Source organism: Salminus brasiliensis, chromosome 6, assembly GCF_030463535.1.
Source record: "Salminus brasiliensis chromosome 6, fSalBra1.hap2, whole genome shotgun sequence".
In the NCBI taxonomy this organism is placed as follows: domain Eukaryota; kingdom Metazoa; phylum Chordata; class Actinopteri; order Characiformes; family Bryconidae; genus Salminus; species Salminus brasiliensis.
The window spans coordinates 18,796,337-18,822,097 of record NC_132883.1 but is presented as its reverse complement, the minus strand read 5'-3'; the positions used below and the strand labels follow the sequence as shown (position 1 = coordinate 18,822,097).

The following is a 25,761-nucleotide window of genomic DNA, read 5'->3' as shown; positions in this document are numbered from 1 at the left end:
TGGTCCTTCTCCCAAAATTCAGTTATGTAATAACCTACACTGTGTAACAGAACACAAAATTCTCCTGAAGGGATGCCTGACGCTGTCAACGAACCCCAAAATGAACAGTCAGTTTATATTTAGTATTCTTTAGGAAGCAGATAATTAAAAAATGAAGTAACGTGTCATTGGAAACTCTCATTTAAAGCGACATTATGGCAACCTTGTATTTCTTGCTCATGGGCTTCCTTTACAGTCAGGAAGTGTAATTTGTGCTTTGAGTCACCCCTTGTTTTACACATCCATTACTGGAGAAGTCAAGTGGTACAGCTTAAACATGTGAAGTGAAAGAAGCATGTAGACTGAGGCGGTAGAGTAAAACTTTAATACTACAGGGTTTTACACAAATACAACTCTGCATCGTTACACAGTTCTCATGATCATCTTCCTGCACACTTCACCAGAGTTACATGGTGCAGTTAGCAGCGCTCCGAGCCTAGAGCAGCACTGATATAGACACTGTTCTCTCTCTTTCAGGTCAGTGGAGCATCAACATGATTTTGAAGCTGCTATTTTAGGGTAAAAGTGCTACATAAAGCTGCTTTAAGTGGAATCTAAAGTGTGCTGATCCTAAATGATCTAGTCTTTTTAGTTTATCCTTTAGTAGATTTTTCTGTACTTCAGATTGTAAATACCCACTTCCAACTGAATGCTGATTCAGTTCACTGTTGGTGGGAATGTAGCAGTACAAGGATCTGCACCTAATAAGTGAAATAAAAATCATATCATGCTTTTGTCAGTGCACATCAGTGCTGTAATCTGCCTGGTAACATTCGACTCACATGATTCTTGCAGCACAAACTGCAGCTCAACACAACATATGAGCAATAAAGTACCAGGAAAACACATCCGATGTCAGCACATGTGTTCCTGGGGTGTGGCCTCATTGACCTGAACACCCGAATGTAAACGGATGGCTCATTACACCAATCTATAATGGGAGGTGGTGTCTAGTAAGGTTCATTTTAACTCTGACTCTGACTGTGATACATTGATATGCAGACTGCAAGTATTTCTATTTTCATGCAACAGTATGGGTAGCATTAAACATTTTACCCCAAACATATTTCTGGATTTTATAATATGACAGGCCAGTGAAGACTGAAATAAAAATAGGTCTTTTTTAGGCACTAATGGGGGCAAATGTGAGAGCTCTTATCCCTGTGCAACTTCTGACCAACCAAAGAACACCCACAGGTATAAATAGGGGCACTTTAGCTGCTGCAGTGTAAAACCGCCTGAACCAATCGGCAATGATACAATATCATAAAAACACAAATGAATTATAATAAACTTCCTAAAGAATTTTTAAACAAACTTGTTAGGCTTCGTTTCCCACCATTGTTGTGGAGCTGTTTTTTTTTCCTTTTTTGTTGTATGTGCACAGAGAACTGTGGGTAATTGAAGGCCAGGAGATGCGCCCTTGAAATAGCCTCCAAAAGTAGGCTGCATTTCTGGGCTGTATATGAAGAGTTCTTCAATTGGAATGTTTTTCCTTGTTTTTGTCAAATGGCTTTGATGTTCCTTCTTATGTGTTTAAAGTGGACTGTTTGGAGTGAATGTGTCAGTTAGCTTTTAATGGCCTGATCCAGACAGCAGGTTAAGAGTAGCCCGGTCAATAGAATCGGACAGTTTAGCAACAGTGCTCCAATCAGTCGCTTTGAGCTTCAGATCTGGCGAGCTAGTCAAACAGCATCTCTTTAAACGGGCTGGAAGTGCGCGCACACACACATGATTGAGCTTTTACAGCCTATCTATCCCGTAATCAAACTCCAATCATGACACAAAACTATCTAATTATGAGATCTGAGCCTCTTTTTTCCCTCCTTTTTCATAAATCTTTCAGCGCTTCCTGACTGCCGCAGCTCGTCTCTTGCTTTTAACCACAACAGACCCCTGGGTGTGGAGTTTAGGCTGTAATTATTACTGTAATGACCCCGGCACTGTCTACACATTAAAAGATAATACATTTAAATTTATGGAAATCCTAATTAGCTGCATAGAAGTAGAACCAAGCGATCTAAGCACAAGCTCATTAATGACAATCTAATGCAAAGGAAAATAAACAAAGTGAAAAAGAAACACACACACACACTCCACTCATTTCCCTGGTAACCCCTCTTCACCGTTAGATGTTTAGTGAGATGAGAGATTGTACAAGCATAATTAACTCCATCACTGCTAGGCGTCGCCTATATGATTACACCAATAACTGAGTTGGATTTAGGGACCCTCGCAGAGAGGAAGGAAGACGAGTGAAGGGCTGAAGTGCATGCTAAGCAGAGCTTATGCTGTGCACATATGTGGTTCCAAGTGTGAGTGCGTGTGCTTATCTTTCAACTCTCAAGACTCGACTATGTTAATGATGAACCTGATTATGTTTTATTTAATTGCATCTTATCTAACGTGAGCGAGAGGAAGAGCGGGAGGGGGTGAGCAGGATGAAACTGCAACTGCTGACTCTAATCGCTTTGTATTGTAAAGCCGCTGCACTTCACTTATCAACCTAAAATAGTCAATCAGGTAAAGATTACACTTTTTAGATTGAGTCCCTGTCCCTTAAGATCACTAACCCCTCCCTCTTGACCCTCCCTCTCACATTCAAAGCCTACATTGCATCAGAGTTTGGGCGGCTTGACGGTAGAACTGTCGTATTAAAACTCTTAGTTGACTATTGATCACACAAATGGAACAGACTAACCAGGCTGCGAGGTCATGCCTTTTAAAATGTCCCGTGGTAGGGTGCCGAACAGGGTCAGACACTCGCAGATGTAAAATACAAGTGAGGCTTTCCTGGAATAAGCACAATCCAAGTTCGTGGTCGATACACAAGCCGAGGTCAGTTCCAAAAGACAGATCAAATGTAAAAGCACAAACATGACACGGTGCAAACAGTCCAAAAGGGCAAAGGCAAAAATGTTGTCCAAAATACAAGCAAAGAGTCGTAATCCAGAAACCAAAATGCAGGTAAATAATCCAAAGGGAAAAAGGTTATACACAGAAAATATACATAGATCAGTAATGCCCAGTTCATCACCAAAACTGACTCAATACCTCGCAACTTGCTCAGTCTAAAGCCCGGGCTTCATCACTATGCTAAAATAGCTATCTGAGTAAACACACAGGTGTCAGCCATTAGAATTCCAGAGAATGTGAATAGGAGTGAGGAGTCACGTGAAGAGTCATGATCTCCCAGAGAATTCTTGTGTTCAATACTTCATGGAAATTAATTCTAATTACATAAACTAACCTTTCGTAAGTCTTCGTTTGGTGCTGTTCTTGAACTGTGGGTAACAGAGGGCCAGGAGGGACAATACAGATGCATCCTCAAACTAGCTTCAAAAATAGGCTGCATTTCTGGGCTGTATACAAAGGGCCCTTCATTTTGAAACAGAATGGTATGACATAGCAGCCGAGCTGCAATGGCGATGTTGTCTGTTTAGAGGAGCACTTAAAGATGGCCTAGTTGCTCATTCTCTGCTAAACGGTATCAGCTGCATTCATTTGACTTTGTCTGTCATTTTGTGTGTGTGTGTGTGTGTGTGTGTGTGTGTGTGTGTGTGTGTGTGTGTGTGTGTGTTTGTCCCATAGGCCCTTCCCCTGTGTGTGTTACCTGTGCATCATTGTCACCGGTATGGCAATGACAGATAATTTGTAGCATACAGGAAAATTAAATAGGGGGCTCACATGCCCTGGGAGAACACATAACACGGCACACACAAAAACACACACACATACACACACACACACACATACCTGGACACAAAGTTGCCTTCGCCAGGCAGTGATTGATTTTCTAGGCTGCAGAGTAAGTCTGGTGAAAGTGGCATTTGGCTCTCATATGTATTCATTTGCACACAGCCTGTCAGCAAAGTCCTGTGTGCTGCCTTGCTTTCACTTGTGTGTGTGTGTGTTTGTATGTGTGTGTAGCACACCACCCATGTTTGCATGACTGTGTCTGGGGAGTAATTGATACAATCAGCCGATTCCGGCTTCTCTTCACATTGGAAGAATGGAGAATGTTCCGCTAGGGTGGGGTTTATTGGATTAGTCCTCATCACACCAACCTTTCAGGCCAGGTGCATTCTCAGAAGAAAAGGTAAGAAACGCAGGTTCTCTGGTGCTATTCCACAGAAAACCCCCTTTTTGGTTCCTCTAAACAATTTTTAATGGATTTTAATAGACAGTCCCTCTCTAAATTAGTGATCTGTCGGCAAAACTGATCCTCTCAGTCTTTTCCAGGCTTGTATTTATGGCTGTTTTTGCACATTAGCTGCTATGTCCCTAATAGTTGAGAGCCAGGCAGCGCTTCTGAAAGTTCTAATACTTTATTCTAATATATTCTTTGCAGATTTTCTAAATATGTATGATATTCTAATATTTCTCTAAAAGTTATTTTGCAAAACGCACAGTTGGTGGAGCACATGTGGAAGGTCTATTTGTGAGCAATTTGTTGTTGTAGTCAATTTTCATCACATAATTTTTCCCCCACAATTTTCTACTCAATTTGGTCATTTTTAGTTCTTACCCACTAGCTAGGACTTCCCCAAGCTATCTCACATTGCCACCCGCTCTGGAAGGCTGACAGCTAGCATGTGCTTCCTCTAAATCACACTAAGTCAGTCACTACATCCTTTTCAAACTGCCGTTAACACAATGTTACTAGACAGATGAACACTTACTGGAGGAGTTCTGTAACTTCAGCTAACAGACACCCAAATTGAACAGATGTAATGAGGGAAAAGGGAAGGCCATTCTACCCACCCAGTAACTCTCTGTTACTTCTGGTCACAGATGGCTATGCGATCACCGGGAATCTATCTTGCAATCTTTTGTTTATAGCATCAATATTTACATGGCTGTGCTGTGCAGGAGCTCTCTTTACATCATCATTTTAATGTAAATTTAAATTTAAATTTAAAGCCTGTTGATTTGCATGTTCTTTGTTCTCAGAGACAAACTTTGTTTTGAACAGGATGGTAATATGCTTACCAAGAGTTTTTTTAAAGCTACATTTAAAACAAGCTAATCTTTAAAAAGTCATCTTTATATCTTTTAAGGTAAACTTTATAAAAAAAAAAGATTGAAAACACTGAGGCATGATAATGCCACAAAAATCAAGCAGTTTAGTCTGCGAAAATCACAAAAAGGCAGTCAGATCATGGTGAGTTGTTGGTGATTAGACATCTACATGTGAGTAAGTAAGGGGTTTGCACACACTGTGCAATAATATAGAAGTGGATGCAAAAAGGCTGCTACTGGGCAATGACATAGAAGCAATTTGATGCTGTATAAGTGTGTAGAACTTTACAACATTTTACCTTAGGTTTTACTTTAGGTTTCACTTTCAAAAATCAATGGAACCTATCATTTATGAATAACTTTAATATTGTTTTACATGTAGTAATAAGAATAAGAATAATACCCTTCAGACGCAAGTTTTAAGAGTTTTAGAGGTTAGAGAAGTTCTTCTATAACTGTACATCCAAGAGAAGAGCCATTCAGGAATCCTCTTATTCAAGAGTGCAGATGTATACGAATGTCTGAAGCTCTCATCTATCCATTAGCTTTCTCATTAGCTTTAGATTCAGTTTATATGCTTCATAATGGACAAAAAAAATGTCTGAAAGGCCTCTGAGATGGACAGCCCATACCTTTGGAATCCCTGAACTGAAATTATGTTAAATATGACAGAAAACAGGAAGCGATAAGCATTCTTAAAAAGAATTCCAAGAACAGGTTCTGCAGATCGACGTCACAGTAGAAGGAACTGTAAAGAACTATTTCTGTAACTGAGACATGAGTGAAGTGTGAAGAAACATTTTAAAGCTTAAAGGACTGCCACATAATGTGATGATTCTATCAAATGTAAAGGTTTTACCACACATCGAGTTCATTCCGTCCAAGTGTAATACACCTAGTGGGAAGAACACTATAGCAATTTGTCTTGAGGTGTCTCTAGGTAGATCTGAAATTACTTCTCTTCTCCCCTGAGGACAGAAGAGCAGGGTTGATGAGTCCAAATAGCACAGATGCTTAGATACTGTGCCAAACGCGGAGAAGTAATAGTGTGATTTTCCCATAATAGGAAAAAAACACAGTGATCAGATTTGAGGTAAGTGCAGAGTTGAGTTAATGCTAACATTAGCTACAGCAGACACTTACTGGATGGAGTTCTCAATACGGGAGATGGTGAGGAAGGCTGCCAGATTGGCCGTGTAGGAAGAGATAACGATCAGTGCAAAAAGCCACCAAACACCCATCATCATCCTTGTGGCCAGAGTGGTGTAAGGGACCTCTCCACCTAGAGGGAAACATAAACAGAGAGCGAAGTAGAAAGTAAGTACGTGAGTATTCATTCATTCCCTGAAAGCGTTTTGACTTGAAGGCATAGTTCATACATGGGTCAAGAGCAAACACTCAGAGACTGCTTGCTCCTCTCAAAGTGTCGAAACAGCCGCTGAGCAGCTTAAAAGGAAGTGTTCTAGTTCAGGTCTTTGCAGTGTCCGAGCTAGCAAACAGATGCAATGTAAAAGATTACAATTTCCTGCACCACTGAAGAAGATGGCAAAAAACAGACCAGGAGTGTTAATGTAGGGACACATCTGTCTGCTCTGGGGCTTGATGTTGAGCTTCCTCAAGCATACAACTGATGCTTTGACAAACAGCAGTTACACGACAATTTGCTAGATTGGATCAAACCCTTTAACATGTGGTTAAAAGAAGAATGAGACTGTATGACTGTAAGAGGGGAGGGAACTCAGAACTTGTGCTGTAGTTCCGAAAGGCTTCTGCTTTAAGGTAGAACGCTGGACAGCCTCTTGATAAACAGACGTAAGCCTACTATCAGGGAGGAGATGGGAGGGGCAGTGGTGGGATGCTAAAAAGGAGGAAACTGAAATTATAGGGTGCCAGATTAGAAGAAGGAACTTCAGGTATGGTCCTCCTCTGAAACTTTAGTTATCTTAGAATTTTATGTATTTTTTAGGAAATTGTTCTTTGTAAAGGTATACTATGTTGTTGTTTTTTAAGAATGTATCCTGCTTTTAATGGAGTAACTGCCTCTACTGTCCAGGGAAGGCTTTCTACTAGATTTTCAAGCATTGCTGTGAGGATTGTATTGCATTCAGCAAAAAGAGTATTAGTGAGGTCAGGATGCTGGATGATCACCATCCCACCTCATCCCCAATTCATACCAAGAGTACTGAATAGAGCACCATCATTCCAGAGAACACAGTTTCACTGCTCCACAGCCCAAGGCTTGCATTAGGCATCATGTTTATTCAGCTTCTGGGAGGCCTATGCCGTTTGCAATACTTCTCTATAAGGACTAGACAAGCTGTGCATTTGCACATGTGTGTCAGCAATGGGTGCATCCTAAAGGAGCCTAGAGTAGCCTGTGAAGATTCTACACAGCCTTCCAGCCCCTCAGAGAAGGAGCTGGACCAAAGGCCTTACACGTCAACCTAACAAAGAATGACATTTGGAGGAGAAAGTGACGGGGGGCTCGAGTAGGCTAAGTTGTATGTTCTCCTGGAAGGAGATGATTTGGTCATAGGATTATAAGAATATTTACTTGCTAAACGAGTAAATGTTCATGTATTAATGTATATTTATATATACATATAAATTATATATATATATATATATATATAAATTATATATATATATATATATAAATTATATATATATATATATATATATATATATATATATATATATATATATATATACATAAACACACACACACACACACACACACAAAGTAGTTGGTAGGTATCTCCACCCACACAAACACATTGCCATGGTCCTACAACTTACTTGAAACCCTCAGGTATCTCCAAACGTTAAACTGATACTGTATGTCTTTTACAAACGCCTAATTTCTGTGTTAATGCCTGGTAGAACTCTGGTAGAACACTATCAGAATCCCAAAGGAAAGGTTGATGAAGCATAGTGGGTAGCATCACCATCCTTCTAATGGCAGACTGGGGGTTTCGCTGTACTGGTACATCCTACTGCACCAATAAAACACGTACTAGTGTAACATGATTTAAATGTAAGTCATCTAGATAAGAGCGTTAGCCAAATGCCAGAAATGCAAATTAACATTATTATATTTCCCCCCCCAAAAAAGTGTTTATTTTTAACAGAAGGCCTAATTCTAATAGCGTAATGGTTTAATTCTGCATTTCAGTATAATAACATAGTGTCAGCTACACACTCTGCTCTTCTAGAGTCCAATAAACACATTTTTCAAAAAATCTGTCAAATCTAAACATCTAATTCCAGTATCATCACATATCTCTACTTTTCTCAGTGCTCTTTTCAGCCCTGCTGATGGATCTGCTCTGCTTCAGGCTTGGTGCCACACAAGAAGCTGGTGAAAAATTAGCTTCATTTGTCCTCGCAACTTACCGAAATGATCACAGCTTTTAAGTGCAACAAGTATTCAGCATTTCCCTTCATGTCCCTTCAGCAAACGCTCAATAAGATATCTGACACCAACTACGTCTGACTGGGTCCTTGGAGATGATCTGTCTGCTAAAAAGAAATTTGCTGTTGACGTGCGCTCACAGAGTATCTCCCGCAGGCTGTGTACTTTCCCTGCCACACTCTCTGCCGCTAATATAGTCGAGACGAGTGATTCTGCAGGCATTAGCTACGCTTATTCTCTTGGGACCCAATTTTTTTACGTTCTGCTATTTCCAACCTATCCTGGGATGCAGGAGGTTTGAGGTTTGGGAGTGTCTATCTTCAAAGGGCAGTTCTTCACTCATCTGACACTTTAACCTTTCAGTTTCTGGACTTTAACTTGTAAGAATGTAAGAAGGTCCCTCTGAAGGTCTTCCTCTCACTCTCATACAGACACACACTGCTATCAAAACCCAGCTGCAGTTTTCATAGACTTGACAGGTATTTCTTTTAAAGTTCTCTGACACATCCCCTCTTCGGGAATTCTTTATGGGTGGGAAATAAATGCATCCCTGAGGCTGTAAAGAAATTCAAATTTAAACATATTAGGAGCTTAGCGAACTCATTTGAGGCATCCCATGACGTTGAACAATCTCAAACTTGCTGCTCAGGTTGGAGTAAGGTACAGGTAAAACTGTGGAAGCTGAAGGAACCCACTATGATGATGTAGCAGAACAAAGAGACAAATAAGCAAGATCGGAGTCTGGTGTTTGCTTTCAGTCTTACAAATAAAGGCAATAAACGGAACCATTCAAAGTGATGCCTGAGAAGAACAACGTTTCATGTGTAGATCTCTAAAGGACCATTTGTGTAAATTAAACCAGCTTTTCTGTGGGGTCCCACTAGTGGCCATTTTGCTGGAAACTGACTAAAACTGAAAACTGGATGAATAAGTCCTACTGGTTTAAATCTTCTGCCAGAGGCGTTACAAGGCATACATGATAAAACTGAATAGTCTAACACATCAGTGTTTTCTTGTTGGATGCACTGTGTTTTTTTCTCATTCACAGTTCGAACCAGTTTCTAGTTACACTACTTTCTATTCCTGGGATTTCTCATTTCAAAATTAGAATTTCTGACACTACTATAAAATGATCTATACTTTTTTGCCCTTGCTAGATCCTGCCCAGTAAATATCAAGTAAATACAACAATATCTATGAGTCGATATTAATAGAGAAAAGTAAAATAAATGGTGGTCACTGGATTTCTGTAAGATACAGTCATTAAAAGGTCAGCAGTCATTCTTGTGTGCTTTTGTGTGAAACGCTCTGTTCTAGAGAAACATCTGTATGGTGAACGATGAACAGTGGGCAATGGAAGCAGACATCTGAAGAGGTTAATGCTTATGAAAGCTAACACAGAAAAGTATTTCATGAAATAGTTATAAACATGCTCACGGATCTCATTGTCATTTTTCAGATTTGCAACTTTTTCCCCCACTAAACCCAGAATAGGGTTCACTGGTCCCCATTCTAAAATGACCTGATGCATTGAAAGCATTGCAATAACTGGTTCTTTATACTGCCATTTCAAAGAAACTAGAGTCTCTAAGTTTCTCTACATGAACCCTTTCACAGCAACCCACTCTGGATGACTGTTTACATCTCAAAAAAACTGAACCTTTAAAGGGTTTTCAAAGAACCATACCGTCAATCCAAGCACCAATTAGGACACTTTATTTTTGATGAGTGTGCATTTAAAATCAGCCAACAAAAAGCTCAACCCAGTGTCTCACGGTGAGACACAGAGACAAGAGGGAAGGATGATTTTGTGTGAAAAGCGGCACATGAGACGTGCATGGCGGCCAATAGGATATTGCTGTGGCTAGGCTGCGAAGGCTGATTGCATGCCCTTCTCCTGACTGCAGGATGTTGATCTTTAGAAAATGAGGCAGCCAGTAATGTAGCTTTTATCTAGGAGCCTTATGACTGGGGTTCAAAGCCACCCCGCCATGCACATCAAATCGGCCGGCCTTATTTTCCAGCAGGTTCCTCACTCTGTGCCTTTGATTCACTAGCAGGCCAGAAGCGACACACTCCTCTCAGCCCCTCACAGCACGTAAACACCCACTGTGAGAGGTGGCTTAGAGAAAGATCTATAGCAGAAAGAGCTCTATTGTACTTGCTTGCTGTGTGTGTAAGTGTGTGTGTGTCCATGCATGTGCATTTGCAACTGTATGGGAGAACAAGTTGTTTTTTTAATCAATAATGAGAAATATTTGCAGGTTGAGGTCTGTATGTATGTGAAGGACTTCTCCATCGGTAAACTAGACTTGATCCCAAGGGAGGCCATTACAGGCAACAATAATCAGCTCCATAAAGTAAACCACATTTAATGAGGTATTACAACGGAGAAATGATAACTTGCCAACTTGCCAAATGTTTAATATGCTATAGATAAGATGATGTCTTGATTTAACACATTTTCTAAAACAGCTCAAATAAACATCGTCTGAATCGTAGCCCTCTGTTCATATGTTAATGTTAAGCTAATATTTACATCATACACACAGCTTACATGCATGCACACTGTAGCATATATATTTATACGTATATACTTTACTCTGGCCAGCTTACATAGAGTGGAGAAGAATCTTTCAGGGTGAATCTACTCAGAAATTCACATTATAATTGTTTAACCACAAATATCTATTCTACCTTTTACTCTGCATTAGTTTGTGCCCTGGTCTTCTCAGGTTTTTGAGTTTTGATTTATGTAACTTATGTAACTGGAGCGGGGTACAACACTAGCTTTAGTTTTTTTTTTTGTCATTTTAGAAATATCTAGAAAACATTTTAGTACACAAACAACCTACACATCTTTACTATTGAAAATTCTAAGCTTTGTATATAGCACCAACACTGATGGGCCTAATTGTAACACATGGAGTGGCTAGTTGTAATGCTGCATTCCATTTACCTTGGAAGTTGGAAGCCAGAGCTGGGTAAGTGGTTTACCACAACCGGGTAGGCAATCCTTTACTGGTGTTTTATGGTGAATGTAACCAAAATATGTCTCACTGTTTATGTCCCACTTTTGCATTGTTAGCATTGTCCCAGGTTAGTATTGTTAGTGATACCACATGATAACAATGCACTTTTTTTTTTGAGTTTTGAGCATCACAACACCATGGAAACAAGCTAATAAATGGTATAATACCACTGCTGTAACTACTGTTGATGTGTGGTGCAGCCATAATGGAGTTTGAACTGGAAGGATTGGTGAGGTTCTTCCGACTTTCTGAGACTTGTGGGGGCTTTCTGTTGAAATTTCCTACTTGGAACTAGGAAAATCTGACATCCCAGTCCAAACGAACACTGCATAACAATTGCAAAAACACTGATTGTATAAAATCACATTAATTTCACATTCTGTACAGTTCTTTGTTGTTCAAGCCAAAATTAGATTTCCAACCAAAACATATAAAAATGTCTGCATTAATGCAGCATCATGCAAGGATTGGTATGTGCTTCTTGGCTCCCCCTACAGTTAGGAATTTGTGCTTGGAGCCACACTATATGTGCATTTTACAAAACATTCATCAGAAGGGAAAGATGCATGTGGACTGAGGCGGAGGAATAATATTGCATGATTGTATATTAATATGACAGCGCTGTTTACGCAGCCTTGAACAGTTCTCAAAGGCATCATCCTGCACACTTCACCAGAGTTTCACAGTGCAATTAGCAGCATGCCAAGCCCGGAGTAACAACAACAGCAATGCTACTCTCCCTATTAAACCCAATGGAGCTTCAATATGATTTTGAATCTGTTATTTTAGGGTAAAAATAATACATAATGCTGCTTGAAAATGAATATGATTGGTAAAAATAGGCTGCAATAAAAATATCATCAGCCCAATAAAAATTAAAAATATATAACCTGTAAAAACAGGTTAATTTTTTTTAAACTGATTTAAATTTGTCAATATAGTATTGTGTTAAAACTAACCCCACCATGTGGAGGTTGTACTTTACTCTGGCCAGCTTACATAGAGTGGAGAAGAAAACATCATCTTTCAGGGTGAATATACTCAGAAATTCACATATAATGTTGCTGCTACTAAGATGTTTAACTACAAAATATCCATTTTACCTTTTACTCTGCATAAGTGTGTGCCCTGGTCTATACTATGCTCTCTAGAGATTTCTAATTTTGTAATGCATGGGGCTGAGTCCCCAAAAGCTTCTTAGCAAAAATATGATTCTTAAATACTTGTGCAAGCATCACACTGAATACCCTCTCTACCAGTTAGGATGAGCTTAACACTAAGCCTACCTCTAATATTTAGAATTGATTCATTAAAAGCCCAGTGATTCAAGCATGGGTGTGTCCATAGCATGACTTAGTATAGCATAGCACTGCAAGCTAGCCTATACTAACATATTGTCAAACATACTGGCACTACAGCAACACCAAGTTCTGCTTGTAAAGTTTTTAATTTTGCATTTAGAAACTTAAAAAGGCTACTCCAGACTAAACAACAGTATTTGAAGCTTGTAAGACACACATTTTCTTCAAAATCCTTTTAACTTTAACCCTGGCTGAATTTTACTGAGGGAGGCTATCTGTTGAGCAGCTTGTTAAACATGATCACGTCCATATTACATAGGGTATGTTTAGTGTCAGGCCTTAAACTTTGGATGCAGGATGAGTTTGAATACCCCGTATATTTGTAGTGTCTTTTAGTAGTGTCTAAACTTAGGGGGTAGGTAGGGGGTAGGGGGAGGTATCTTTTAATTTTTTGTCTATTCAAACTAGCTGAGGTTATTCTTAAGTAAATAGCGAAGCCCTTTTGTAAGTCACTCTGGATACGAACATCTGCTAAATGCCTTAAATGTAATGGAAATGAAACATTGTGTCAATGCCAAGTCTGTCTAATGGGTTTTTCTCCTACATGCTAGACTGGGTACTACCAAAGTCCTTATAGGCATCTTCTGCTCGCTGCGTAACCAGTAAGCTGATTTGCTCTTTTTGTTGAAAGGCAGGACTTTATCTGTAAGCAGATGCCATGTTGAGCATTATCAGAACCCAAATTATATTTCAACCAATGGCTGGTCTCCTCATGTATATGTACACGTCTCTGGTGTATTTATACATGAACACTTTCATAGCAACGCACTCTAAATGACCCTTTTTACACCTCAAACACTTGCAGACATTTGGAAAAAAAATTATGCAGACATTTGGAAGAATCGTTGGGATTCCCCTTTAACTGTTTTTCCTAGAACCATACCTCAGATCCGAGCACCAATTAGGACACTTTATTTTTGATAAGTGCACAGTCAAATCAGCCAAATCACTCTGCAAAGCTGAAACAGGGTCATTACACAAACTCCCAATATAGAGGTTGTCATTAATAAACAATATATTCTGCTGAACCAATAAAGGTGACAGAAAATGTGAATACAGTGTCCTTGCTTTGCTAAATGCATGAACATTAATGAGCTTATTTCAGAAGGATCTGTTTTCTTTCACTCCTCAGTCGATACATTTTCTCTATGGACATTATGATGTCAATCAATTCTGATTTATAATTAGGGTGATGTCAGACTTATTTAGCCTACAGCAGGCTATCAGGTGGCAAAGGTATCACTGCAGCATTCTAAAGAATCAAGACATGAGGCAGCCAATTAAAACCAAAGTTATTTACATGCACTAATTAGCCATAACAGTAAAACCATCTAATACTGTGTAGGTTCCTCTGGTTTTGTCAAAACAGCACTAACCTATCAAGGCATGAACTCCACCAGACATAGCCAGCATTACTTATTCAGATATTTTGGACTATAGTAGCTCTTCTGTGAGATTGGACCTCAACACACATCAGTGAGCCTTGGACGCCCATGTCGCCAGTTCATCGGTTGTCCTTCCTTGGAAAATCTTTGGTAGGTACTGAGCACTGCATACCAGGACCATCTTACAAGACCTGCCTGATGTTTTGGAGATGTTCTGACCCAGTCATCCAACCATCACATAATTTAACACCAATAAAACAAAGTGTCTCAGATTCTTGTGCTTGCATATTTTTCCTGCTTCCAGCAAACCACCTTCATAAACAGACCGTTCACTTGCTGCCATTGGAAAAAGATAAGGCTAGTCTGGAAAATGTAATTGATTACTAACTGTTTTTGGTACATGAAAAGCAACTCTATATAAAATAGGTGGATCTCAGTATAGGATAAATGAAAATAAAAGTAGAATTTGGTTCCTTAAAATACATAATTCTTAAAAAAAAAGGATCTACTGACTGTCTAAAAGTAAAATGCTTCTCAGTTTAGTAACCCACAGTAGGAAGTGGACCTGCTAATCAGAAATTAAAAATCATCCTGGTGTGCTGGCACAGCTATCCCAGCGTTTCCTTAGAGCAGCGGGGAGACACTAGTTAAAGTGGATTCCCCAGTGAGGTGAACGGTGGTGAAACACTATGAAGGGCCCTTCACGGCTGTTAGAAACCCTGTAAATTTAGCCGAGGGTGAGTGGATGGGCCACTTTGCTGAGCACTTTCTCAGGGAGGCTGAGGAAAGGCCAATCAGCTGAAGGTCATAAAGTCCTTCAGAGTCCTTCTCTTGAAATATATGACTCACCACGTCTCAGTATTACAGCTTTTTCTCTGATTCTGCTCAATGAACACACTGCACATACAATAACCCTGACTTACTTTCATGGTTTCCCTTGTGCCTAGTAGTCATGTAGTTATGTATTGTGTGTAATTTCCATACATGTGTTTATTGTCCCCCCTCTTTTCTTAGTGGTATTATTGAAAAGTGGAAAAGTTTAGAATCCACAGCTATTCAGCTACCTCCAATCATGGGAGGTATGCAAAAGCCTATTAGGGCAAGACTAAAGTTTGCCAGAGAAAACCTTGACAAAGGCCAGTAGCCAGTTGCCCCAGCTAAATGCAAATATGATCATTGCTTAGATTGAACGTAAACTGTTACTATATTCTGTTTAATAAGAGAGTCAGGCAAAAGAACAGTTTTTACCCTCAGGCCTTCATCAACAGCTAATCACCATCATCAGCTACAGGCCATAGATATTACGGATGAACTATTATCACTCTTATCCTACAGTTGCTGCATTATTGCACCATTACTCATTTCATGTTTGCGCTGCTGTGGTTGCACAATATTTAATTTTATTTAAAGTGTTGCTTACTGCTATTCTGTGAAAAACACTGTAAAGCACACTGTATAGAAATGTAATATACTGTGTATACTATTACACGATTGTTCTCTGTATGTTGTGTATTGTCTGTAAATTACATGTAGAGTAGCTGTATATGGAACACTAGAGAGTCACTAACAGCCGGACCAAATTCCTTGTATGTGTGTGAACATGCTTGGCCAATAAATCTGATTCTAAATCAGGTTCCTACATTGTGCACCATGCACACTAGTTTCAATGTATCTGTACGTTGTAACTTAAAATGCAAGTAATAGCATAAAACAAGACAAAGCAAAGTGAATAGGATACCAAAGGAACGCAAGGAAATACTAATATTTTAATGAAAACAATAATATGGTCTACTAATACAATACACACAACTGAAATAAGTATGAAGTGCAGAAGAAAAACAATTTGAAATCAATTCAAGATCATGAGTGAGATACTTCCTGTTTATAAAGGTGCATGTATTTGTCACTGTACAGTGTACACTGTACAGCGAAATGTGTCCTCCGCATTTAACCCATCTGGTCTTGCTCAAGGCCCTTTACTTGCCCTTGCCCAACAGTGGCAGCTTGCCGAGCCCAGGAATCGAACCCACAACCCTGTTATCAATATCCCGGCGCTCTAACCGCTGAGCCACCACTGAAGAACATTCCTGATTGGCCTTTAATAGGATGTACCTTAAGTCTCTGTGGTGCAACTGTGATTCTGCACACTGCAATGTGTGGTTTAGGATAGACTTTACACCCTGACCTATGGTTCAGCTGCTGCAAACTGGCTACAGGACTTCTGGAACAATATGCTTTGAGCAGGTGAATCCATGAGTCCTCCTTGCACACCTTCTTTGAAAATCAAAGTTATGCAGTGTGATGACTGTGGTTATGTTTGTTTCTTTGTATTTCACTTTTCACAGTCAGATTTAACACCAATAAAACAAACATGCGCTTGCACTTTGCCACCGTTTAATAATGCCAAGAATGGAAAAATTAATTATCACAAGAAGATCATCAAACTCTCTTACATTAATTTGATGTCAAAAAGTAAATTCCTTCAAAGTGATACTGGGGTTGATTTTAACTATGACTGTGGAGATGCAGAGACGGAAATATTAAAAATAAGTAAAAAAAAATAATAATAATGTTGAGAATTCCTCTAAGGTTGCTTCAGGCCTGCTGAATAAAAACTTCTCCCCACTCCAGTTCACTGTCACTCAACGGTTAAATCAACTTCAAATAAGTCCTTTGAAGCTACTGGTGCAAAACATTCAAAGGTTTATACGTCGCTGCCTTGTAAAGCTCTAAATCTCTGCAGCACCTTGAGAGCTGAAGATTGTAGTTTCTGATGAGTAGCGTTCATTTTTTATTTATTTATTTATTTATTTATTTATTTATATTATTTTATTCCCTTTCTTTCCAAGAGCGCTCTGGCGATAAATAACTTAAGGAAATACACGTCGTCTGTTTTGCCGGAGCGGTGCTTCCTACCACATGGCACCTTTATTTCTCGGGCACGGTGCCAGAGCCTGAAGGTTGTGTGTATGTGTGTTTGTGTGTGTGTGTGTATACACGTGTGTGAATGCAATTTATTCAGGCCATCAAGTATCTCATTATGAGGCTAGCTGGCAAATAATGCCATCAATTTGCATACAGTTTACTGCTCGCGAGCGTGGCCTCGCCTCTTGAACTGCTATCTCTCCACGCAGCCACCCTGCAACTCCCAGCGTTATAAATCATCCAAATAAATAAAAAAAAAAATGCTAAGGTGTGCCTCGGAACACGATTCTTTAGCCGCAGCACGCTGGTCGGAAATGTTTGCACGCTCTGGGTGTGTGAGGGAGAGTGTGTGAGAGAGAGAGCAGAAGATGCAACACACAGAGCTAATAAAAAAACAAAAAAACAAAAAACAAACAGGGTGAGATATGGGGTCCACTCAGCAGGCACAGCTACACTAGATGGGACAAGCATCCAACAACAGAAGCCCGGCATGGGCACCAGGAACATGCCTTATAAGGATCTTTTTATGTGTATTATCAGAGGGAATCAGCCTAACTCTGCCCTGCATGCAGAGCCACAAACTGACCCCTAAAGTAGGTCCTAATAAGCAGCAGCCTAACAGCACTTCCCAACAGCCCAGTCTAAACACTTACCAGCACACCACACATAGTATGAACAGATATCTGGAACACTGGGAGCACTACATTCAAATTAAAGCACCAGTTCTTAGTGACCACAGTCTGCCTGTGGAGATGGGCAGATACACAACATCGAACATACCACCTTCATCTGTGAAACATGGTGGTGGACGTGTCATGGCTTGGGCGTGTACGGCTGCCACAGGTACTGATGCGCTTATCTTCACTGATGATGTAACTGCTGAATGCAACAGCACACTGAATTCTGAGGTGTCTAGAAACATCTCCAGCTAATGATAAGGATCCCAAACATAATGCCCCACCTACCCTTAAAAAACAATACCTGTAGACCACTCGCTCTCTATAAAACAACTTTGCTGACTGGGGGGGCCCAGTCCTCCCCATGAAAGCCAACCACCCTCCCGTTCTATCTTAGAGTGTGGTCCGCAGTAGCAAACTGGTCCTTAAACCACTCTACAGTGTAAGTGTAGCAGAGCCCCTGAGCTCAGTGACTGATCCAACCCTGTACGAGCTACAGACTCAGTCAGCACAGCCTGTCAGCCACCAAAAATCCTGGATGCCCCAGGAAAAAGGATATGCCAACAGTGTGGAGTAAATAAAACACAGAATCAGAGCCGCACATCCTGACAGAATGACCAAAACCAAATTCAGATCTGCAAACAGTTCAGTGAAATCACCAACAAATACCCCACACATCATGAAAAATGAACCGTATCTGTTAGTGGAACACTGAGACTGCTGCACACTGTCAGCTTAAAATTCTCAGGCGTTGTAACTCTACGCATTGGCAGTATGGATGAAGCATTATTTGTCAGCAGGGAGGGAGATTATATATGTATGGTAACGTTCAGCGCTATTAGAAGAGGCACTGCTTTATTGCACACGTCGTAGTGCTTTATTTACCAGCTGCTGTCAGCCACAGCCATGCTGTACACAAGCTGTGTTTTCTCTCTAACACACGACCGCAGGGTGTCTTATAAACCCCCCTCCCACCCCTTTTCCCAATCAGTCCATAAACAAATGAACCAAGTGAAGTAAATGCTGGAAAACACAGAAAACCTACAGCACCAACATGCCAAAAACATCCCCAGAACAAGCTACAGTATAATGAATTACATCAAACAGTCTTCTACAACAATTTAACAGTTGTTTATTTTCTTAATTTAATAAGTGAATAAGTGCTCAACAGGAAACAAGCTAAACTAGACCGAGTTCCTATTTATTTTCATAATTTAACATATTGGAAAAAACACAGAACATGCATACAAGTGCTCTATGTCCAAACAGTTGTGGACACCCCTTGTAATGCATGGAATGCATTCAGCTACAGTCAGCTATGTTGCACCCATTGTTGACAAGTCCCTGTAAAGAAGTACTGCCAATAGAGTAGGACTCTCTGGAATAGATAACCATGAATCCATTGGCACCACATCTAATGCCAGGCGTGGGTTGGAGGGTATAAAGCCCCCCAACACTGAGCTGTGGAGCAGTGCAACTGTGTTCTCTGGAATGATGAGATGTGAAATACTTGTGGAATGAGTGTGGAAGTTGGGGATGAGGTGGGATGGTGATCCTCCAACATCCTAACTTCACTAACGCTCTCGTCACTGAAAGCATCACATCCTCACAGCAACGCTCCTCCAACATCTAACAGAAAGTCTTCCCTGGACAGTGGATGCAGTTATCCCAACAAAAGCAGGTGACCCAAAACTTTTGTCCAAATAGTGTATATGCATATGCAAGAGATGGGGGAAATAGGGAGGGAGGGAGAGAGGGAGAGAGAGGGGGCAAGAGAGAGGGAGAAAGAGAGTGAGAGAGAGAGAGAGAGAGAGAAAGAGAGAGAGAGAGAGAGAGAGAGAGAGAGAGAGAGAGAGAGAGAGAGATAGAAGAGGAGAAAACAGACACATCCAACAGTAAGAGAAATGGAGAGAGGGGAAGGAGAGAGAGGGGATGAAATATCCATCCAACAGGAAGGGAGGAAGGAAAGGAGAGAGATGGAGATGGAGAGGGGGAGAGAGAAAGAAAGGGGGTTAAAGAAAGAGAGAGAGAATGTAAGGGAGAAAGAGAATAAGATAGGATACAGAGAGAGAGAGAGAGAGAGAGAGAGAGAGAGAGAGAGAAGAGAAAAAAGACCCATCCAACAGTAAGAGAAGCAGAGGGATGGGGGGAAGAGAGTGATAGCAGTAGTAGATGGGACCCATCCCACAGGAATAAAGAAGAAACTGCAGTGTATATCATCTATGAACACAATCTTGCCTTGGGCTCCACTCACTAGTCAAACAGGATTCTGCTCATTTCCATGGCGCAGGATTACTGCGCTACACATCCAAGAAAAAAAAGCCTGTCTAGCATTAAGCTTCAAATACAGCATGTGAGCAAACACTCGTTTTCATGTGTTCCTGCCACTTCACAGCGCAATAACCGCAGTGTGTCTGATTTCACTTTGACACAAACGAACAGCTGAACCTTCAGCAGGGCTGCAGAGGGGACGGGTGCTGAGGAATGGCAGCCTCTGGGGCACATTTCCACGGGAACGAGTGGAGGTGATTTATTCTCTGTTAAATGTTTCAGAAGCTCCATAGTGCATCATGCTTATGGCCCTCATCTGCCTGTATGATCTGCAGGGGACCTGAATGGGAAACAGTAATAGCTGCTTGCTCTTTCCATCCCACCAACAGAAAATGTAGCGGGATGCGTTGTTATCATCTCCTCCGGTGTAATTTTTTCATTCTGCCACGGTGTCAAGCAAATGATAATTTATTTCTTTTGCAGTTGTGGAGGATAACTTGCTTTTCACAGATGATATCTCGGCAAATCCATTTCGAAACACATCCACTTCCTTCCGCCGGTCTTTGTTAGGCTCCGGCTCGCTGCGAATGGGGTTGAGGTTTGTTCGCCGTTATCAGAGTGGCTTCCTTTCATTAGAATGGATGAGACGTTCCACCTCGCTTCCTATAAACACTGTCCAGAGGCCAATGCGTGCAGGCAGTCGTGTAAAAAAAAAAAGTGTGAGAGAATACATCACAAAGTCTGAGGCGAAAGACAATGGCTCCAACAGAAGCTCTGGTGGAATGAAAAGCACAACTTGTGGAGCTTAAGCCTTGAACATGCTATATAACTTTTCCACAGCTCCCAGGTCATGAAAAGACTGGGAATTTCATGCTCACCCATGGTTAGTTAATGGGGACTATATGACCGGACAGCTCATAGGCCATTTTCCTGGTAGGTGAGGTTTCGCTGGATGCAGTCTAGCTTTGGTTTGGCTGAGGATGGCCTTTAGAAGGCCTTCTAAAGATGTCCTATACAGAGTCTGCGTCTGTCGTGGTGGTAAACTGTGCATTCTGTTAATAAATGCTTGACTCTAAGGGGCGTTTGGCAGGTTTTGCAGTGTGGGGAACACTCACCCCTAAACAGAGGGGAGTGTGTTAACTTCTTATGTATACTGTGGGATCTAGTGTATGTGACTTGGTCCCATCTAATTTCAAAGTGGATTGTAATTCTACTGCTTGTACTGGGGTTGGCCTTGTGCAGTTTATTGTTAGTTTGTCTGTCCCACTCAGTCTGCCATCTGTTTATAACATGGGAAGCCAACACAGGCTTCATCCACCCATAACCCAACTTCACTAGTAACTGGTCACTTGTAAGGGGTTCTTTCGTTATCTCTATATGTCTTTTGTAATGCTATTCCAGGTATGTGTAGCCCCAATTCCTATCCAATCAACTGTTTAAGCATGAGAGCACTAGCAGAGAAAAACTGGTCTGCGTGGATGTCCCAAGCTCACGGCAAAAACAAATGAGGTGGAACATCAATATTAAACCAATCAAGTCAAGGAGGTATATACACTATATGCAAATATGGACAAAAGCATTGCAACGCCTACACATCACACCTCCAGGTATGCTATGTGTGTAAAGGCAGACTACAAGCTAGGTGCTTGATTTTGTACACCTGTGGTAATGGGACTAATTGAAACAACTGAATTTAATGATTAAGAGTCCCAATACTTTTTTGTCCACATAGTGAAGTCATCTGCATACGTTCTGGAACCCCAGTCAAATGACACAAGGTAAACATCAGTGTGGCTTCTGGTGCCAGGGAGTGCTAATGGAGCTGAATGGCACAGAGAAAGACACTCTCCACAATCATAGAAACAGAGGGGCCACAAATGGTTCTTTGTGCCATAGAACTAGAGCAATAGAGCCACTTTGGGTTCCATAAAAAAGGTTTGCAAGGGAGAAACCATCACTTATATATAGGTTCTTCACACTCATACTTTTCCATTGGTTCTTTAAACCTTTGGTTATAAGAGTGTACATATATCTGCTCAACAGATACTTTTGGACGCCCGGTCATTGCCCAATGACGCACTATATACTATATACATAACACAAGTCACTAATCTTTGACAGTACTCACTGTATACTAAAGGGAAGCAGGGCACAAGCCGGTGCAGGGTAAAAAAGGTAAGGTGCTTGTGCATGTGAAGTCAAAAAGATGCAGAGACAGGAAGTGTCTTTTTTGGAGATGTCATTTTTTCCTGCTCACCCCACAGTTTCCGTATCCCAAACGGTGGTGGAATATTACAGGGGAGAGCCAATTAGATTCAAATTCATGCTCCCCACTAATTACTATTAGTCTGGCTATTTGAAGATATTCATGCAGGCCAGCTTTGAGAGTGATAATTCTCATTTTATACATACAAAAGTGGGTAAAATCATCCCCACTCCAATTTTTTGGGGGGCTCTCTAAAAAGATACGGTTGTAATTGGAATATGAACTTCTGAAATAGATTCCCAAGCAACCTGCCACGACTCTGCTTCAACCTGAAATTATGCTAATGCAGATTCCCAGAGAGATGGCAATCAAAGTCAGCTCCTCTGCAATTTACGACTGAATGTACTTGAGATATTTTACCCAACTTCATATGCATTCTGTGCAGATTTATTAGCACAAATGAGGGCACAAATTGTATTTATCCTTTCACTCCGCTTGCTACTTACTGACCGCGTTCCCAACATCAGTAATGAGCTTGGTGGGTTAGCAGGAACTTGCCTGTCAGTTTGACGTATCATATTGAAGGAGTGCCAACATGCCTGGGCTGGTGCCGGCACATTTGCATGAGTGTAATGTTTAAACCAACTTGAACTCTCATTTCTATAATGCAGCTTGCTGAACACATGCTTGACCTGCTAGTCCAAACTGAGATCATTAACTGCATGACCTGCTGCGCTGTCACATTTTGTCTGTATGCTTGTACTATTACATTTTGAACATACTGAAAAAGCACACACACACACACACACACACACACACACACACACAAACACCATGCTATTATATTATGTGCATTATTATAGTTATACACTATATTGCCAAATGTATTCGCTCGCCTGCCTTTACTTGCATATGAACTTGAGTGACATTCCATTCTTAATCCATAGGGTTTAATATGATGTCAGGCCACACTTTGCAGCTATAACATCTTCAGCTCTTCTGGGAAGGCTTTCCACAAGGTTTAGGAGTGTGCTTATGGGAATTTCTGACCATTCTTCCAAAAGCGCATTTGTGAGGTCAGATGCTGACGTTGGAAGAAAAGGCCTGGCTCGCAGTCTCCGCTCTAATTCATCCCAAAGGAGCTCTATCAGGTTAAGGTCAGGACACTGTAGTGCAGGTCAGTCAAGTTCTTCTACACCAAACTCACTCATCCTGTCTGTATGTCTGTATGGACCTTGCTTTGTGCACTGGTGCACAGTCATGTTGGAACAGGAAGGGGACATCTCCAAACTGCTCCTGCAAAGTTGGGAACATAAAATTGACTGAAATCTCTTGGTATGCTGAAGCATTAAAGATTCTTTAACTGAAACTAAGGGACTGAACCCAACTCCTAAAAAACTCCCCACACCATAATCCCCCCTCCACCAAACGTTACACTTAGTACAATGCAGACAAGTACTGTTCTCTTGGTGACCGCCAAACCCAGACTCATTCATTGGATTGCCAGATGGAGAAGCATGATGAGTCACTTCTGAGCACACATTTTCACTGCTCTAGAGTCCAGTGGCGCCATGCTTTACATCACTGCACCCAACGCTTTGCTCTCTATGCACTCTTGAGCTAATCTGAAAGCCACATGAAGTTTGGAGGTCTGTAGCGATTGACTCTGCAGAAAGTTGGCAACCTCTGTGCCTCAGTATCCGCTGACCCCGCTCTGTCCTTTTACGTGGCCAACCACTTTGTGGCTGAGTTACTTTCATTCCCATTCGCTTACACAGTGGTTATCATACCACTGACTGTTGACTGTGGAATATTTAGTAGCCAGGAAATTTCACAACTTGACTTGTTGCACAGGTGGCATCCGATCATGGTGCCATGCTGGAATTCATTCAGCTCCTGAGAGCGACCCATTCTTTTACAAATGTTTGTAGAAGCAGTCTGCATTTGTGGCTCGTGGCCATGAAACTGACTGGAACACCTGAATTCAATGGTTTGGATGGGTGAGTGTTTTCCATCATGGTTAACTTGCTATTGGTGTTTTAATAAATTTATTTAGAACTGTAGAGAAGCTGCATCAGTATCGAGGTGCAGCAGTGTTAGGGGGATATAGCCCGAAACAGCATAGACTCACTGTGTGACGTGATGTTGTTGGTTGAGTGTCTTTTAGTGGGGTGATAGAGTGTTTTAGAAGGTTAAATGAAGTGCTTTAAATAGCTAATTTTAAGCTCACTTGAAAAATGATGGTAAAAGAGGGGGAGAACGTCTGTGTTGTGGCTGGAAGCCAGTCCCCCCCCTTTGACATGTAGAACCAGGAATGATAGTTGAGGGTTAAAAAGAGTTGATGGGGTGGCGGAGGGTTGTGCAGACTTGTCATAGACACATGAACCAGGTAGAGAAGGAATTTATAGGACGTTCGATTAGAAAGGAGGGGCTTCAGGCATGTTCCTCCTCCCAAAATCAAAATGTAATTATTTTGTAATTGTCTTTATTGTAATGTTAAGGCAACATGATTGACTTAATCAATTACTTACTCGACTACTTACTAATTCAGTTTTTTAACCCCCCCCCCCCCCTTAACACATTAAAATCAGAGTGATTTTGACACACATGTTGATATGGGGAAGTAAAAGAGACCGGATTGTGTGATTGGAGGCTTCCGTACTTCAGTACTGTGCTTTTTATCACTGTATAAAACATGCACAGTGCTGTCTTTATTGTTGGATGTACTGTGGTAATTTCTCAGTGAGCATTGTAAACACATTCACAAATGAAATCACATCATTAACAGCTTACTTTTGATTCTTTTAGGAGTTTAAACAAAGCTTAAAAAGTAAGAAATGCATATGCATTTGTTTTCTTGCTCAAAATTATATGTTGTCACTAAAAAACATAATTTGTTATTATTTATCATGTTCCTTATAAGTGAAATTCCATGCAACAATTGTCCTTACCATTAAACAGAAGTAGATTAAAGGATGTGCCTCTGTATTAAATGGGTTTAGTTCTGTTTGGTTTAGATTAGATTTAGTGACCGTTTACAAACAAGAACTTTAAGCAAATAAAGTAATAAAACGACAAGCTTGCTAACTTTGTACTACTGGCACAGAGTCAGCTTTCCAGGTTGCTGCGAACCAGAGCGGACGTCCTGAACCCTTCGCACAACACGAGCAGCTTTCGAAATGCATGGAAAACAATGCAGCGGGCCCAGCAAGGGAGCTTTTTCAATCCACATAGTCCTAAAAACAAGATGAGATACATTATGCATGGCTACAGTAGTGCAGATTCTCTAGAGCGAACCAATGCATATTTAAGCCAGCACACATCAGAGACCTCTCACATGGTACATCCACACACACACACACATACCTGCACACATAAGGACAGACTCATACTATAGATTGTATGACCGACTAGTTCTTTTGCCTGCA

The 25,761-nt window shown here is 40.8% G+C and overlaps 1 protein-coding gene across 3 annotated transcripts in view; it reads right to left on the bottom strand.

Annotated features, from left to right (window-relative positions):
- Window positions 1-25,761, bottom strand: part of grid2 (glutamate receptor, ionotropic, delta 2) — a 574,752-nt gene that overhangs the window by 62,878 nt on the left and 486,113 nt on the right. For all 3 annotated transcript variants that reach the window (XR_011979819.1, XM_072681911.1, XM_072681910.1), the window contains exon 12: window positions 6,205-6,343. Coding sequence is in view for 2 of the 3 variants with exons in the window: in XM_072681911.1 (XP_072538012.1) it covers window positions 6,205-6,343 (139 nt within the window). In the remaining variant the exon portion in view is untranslated. The remainder of the gene's footprint in view (window positions 1-6,204; window positions 6,344-25,761) is intronic.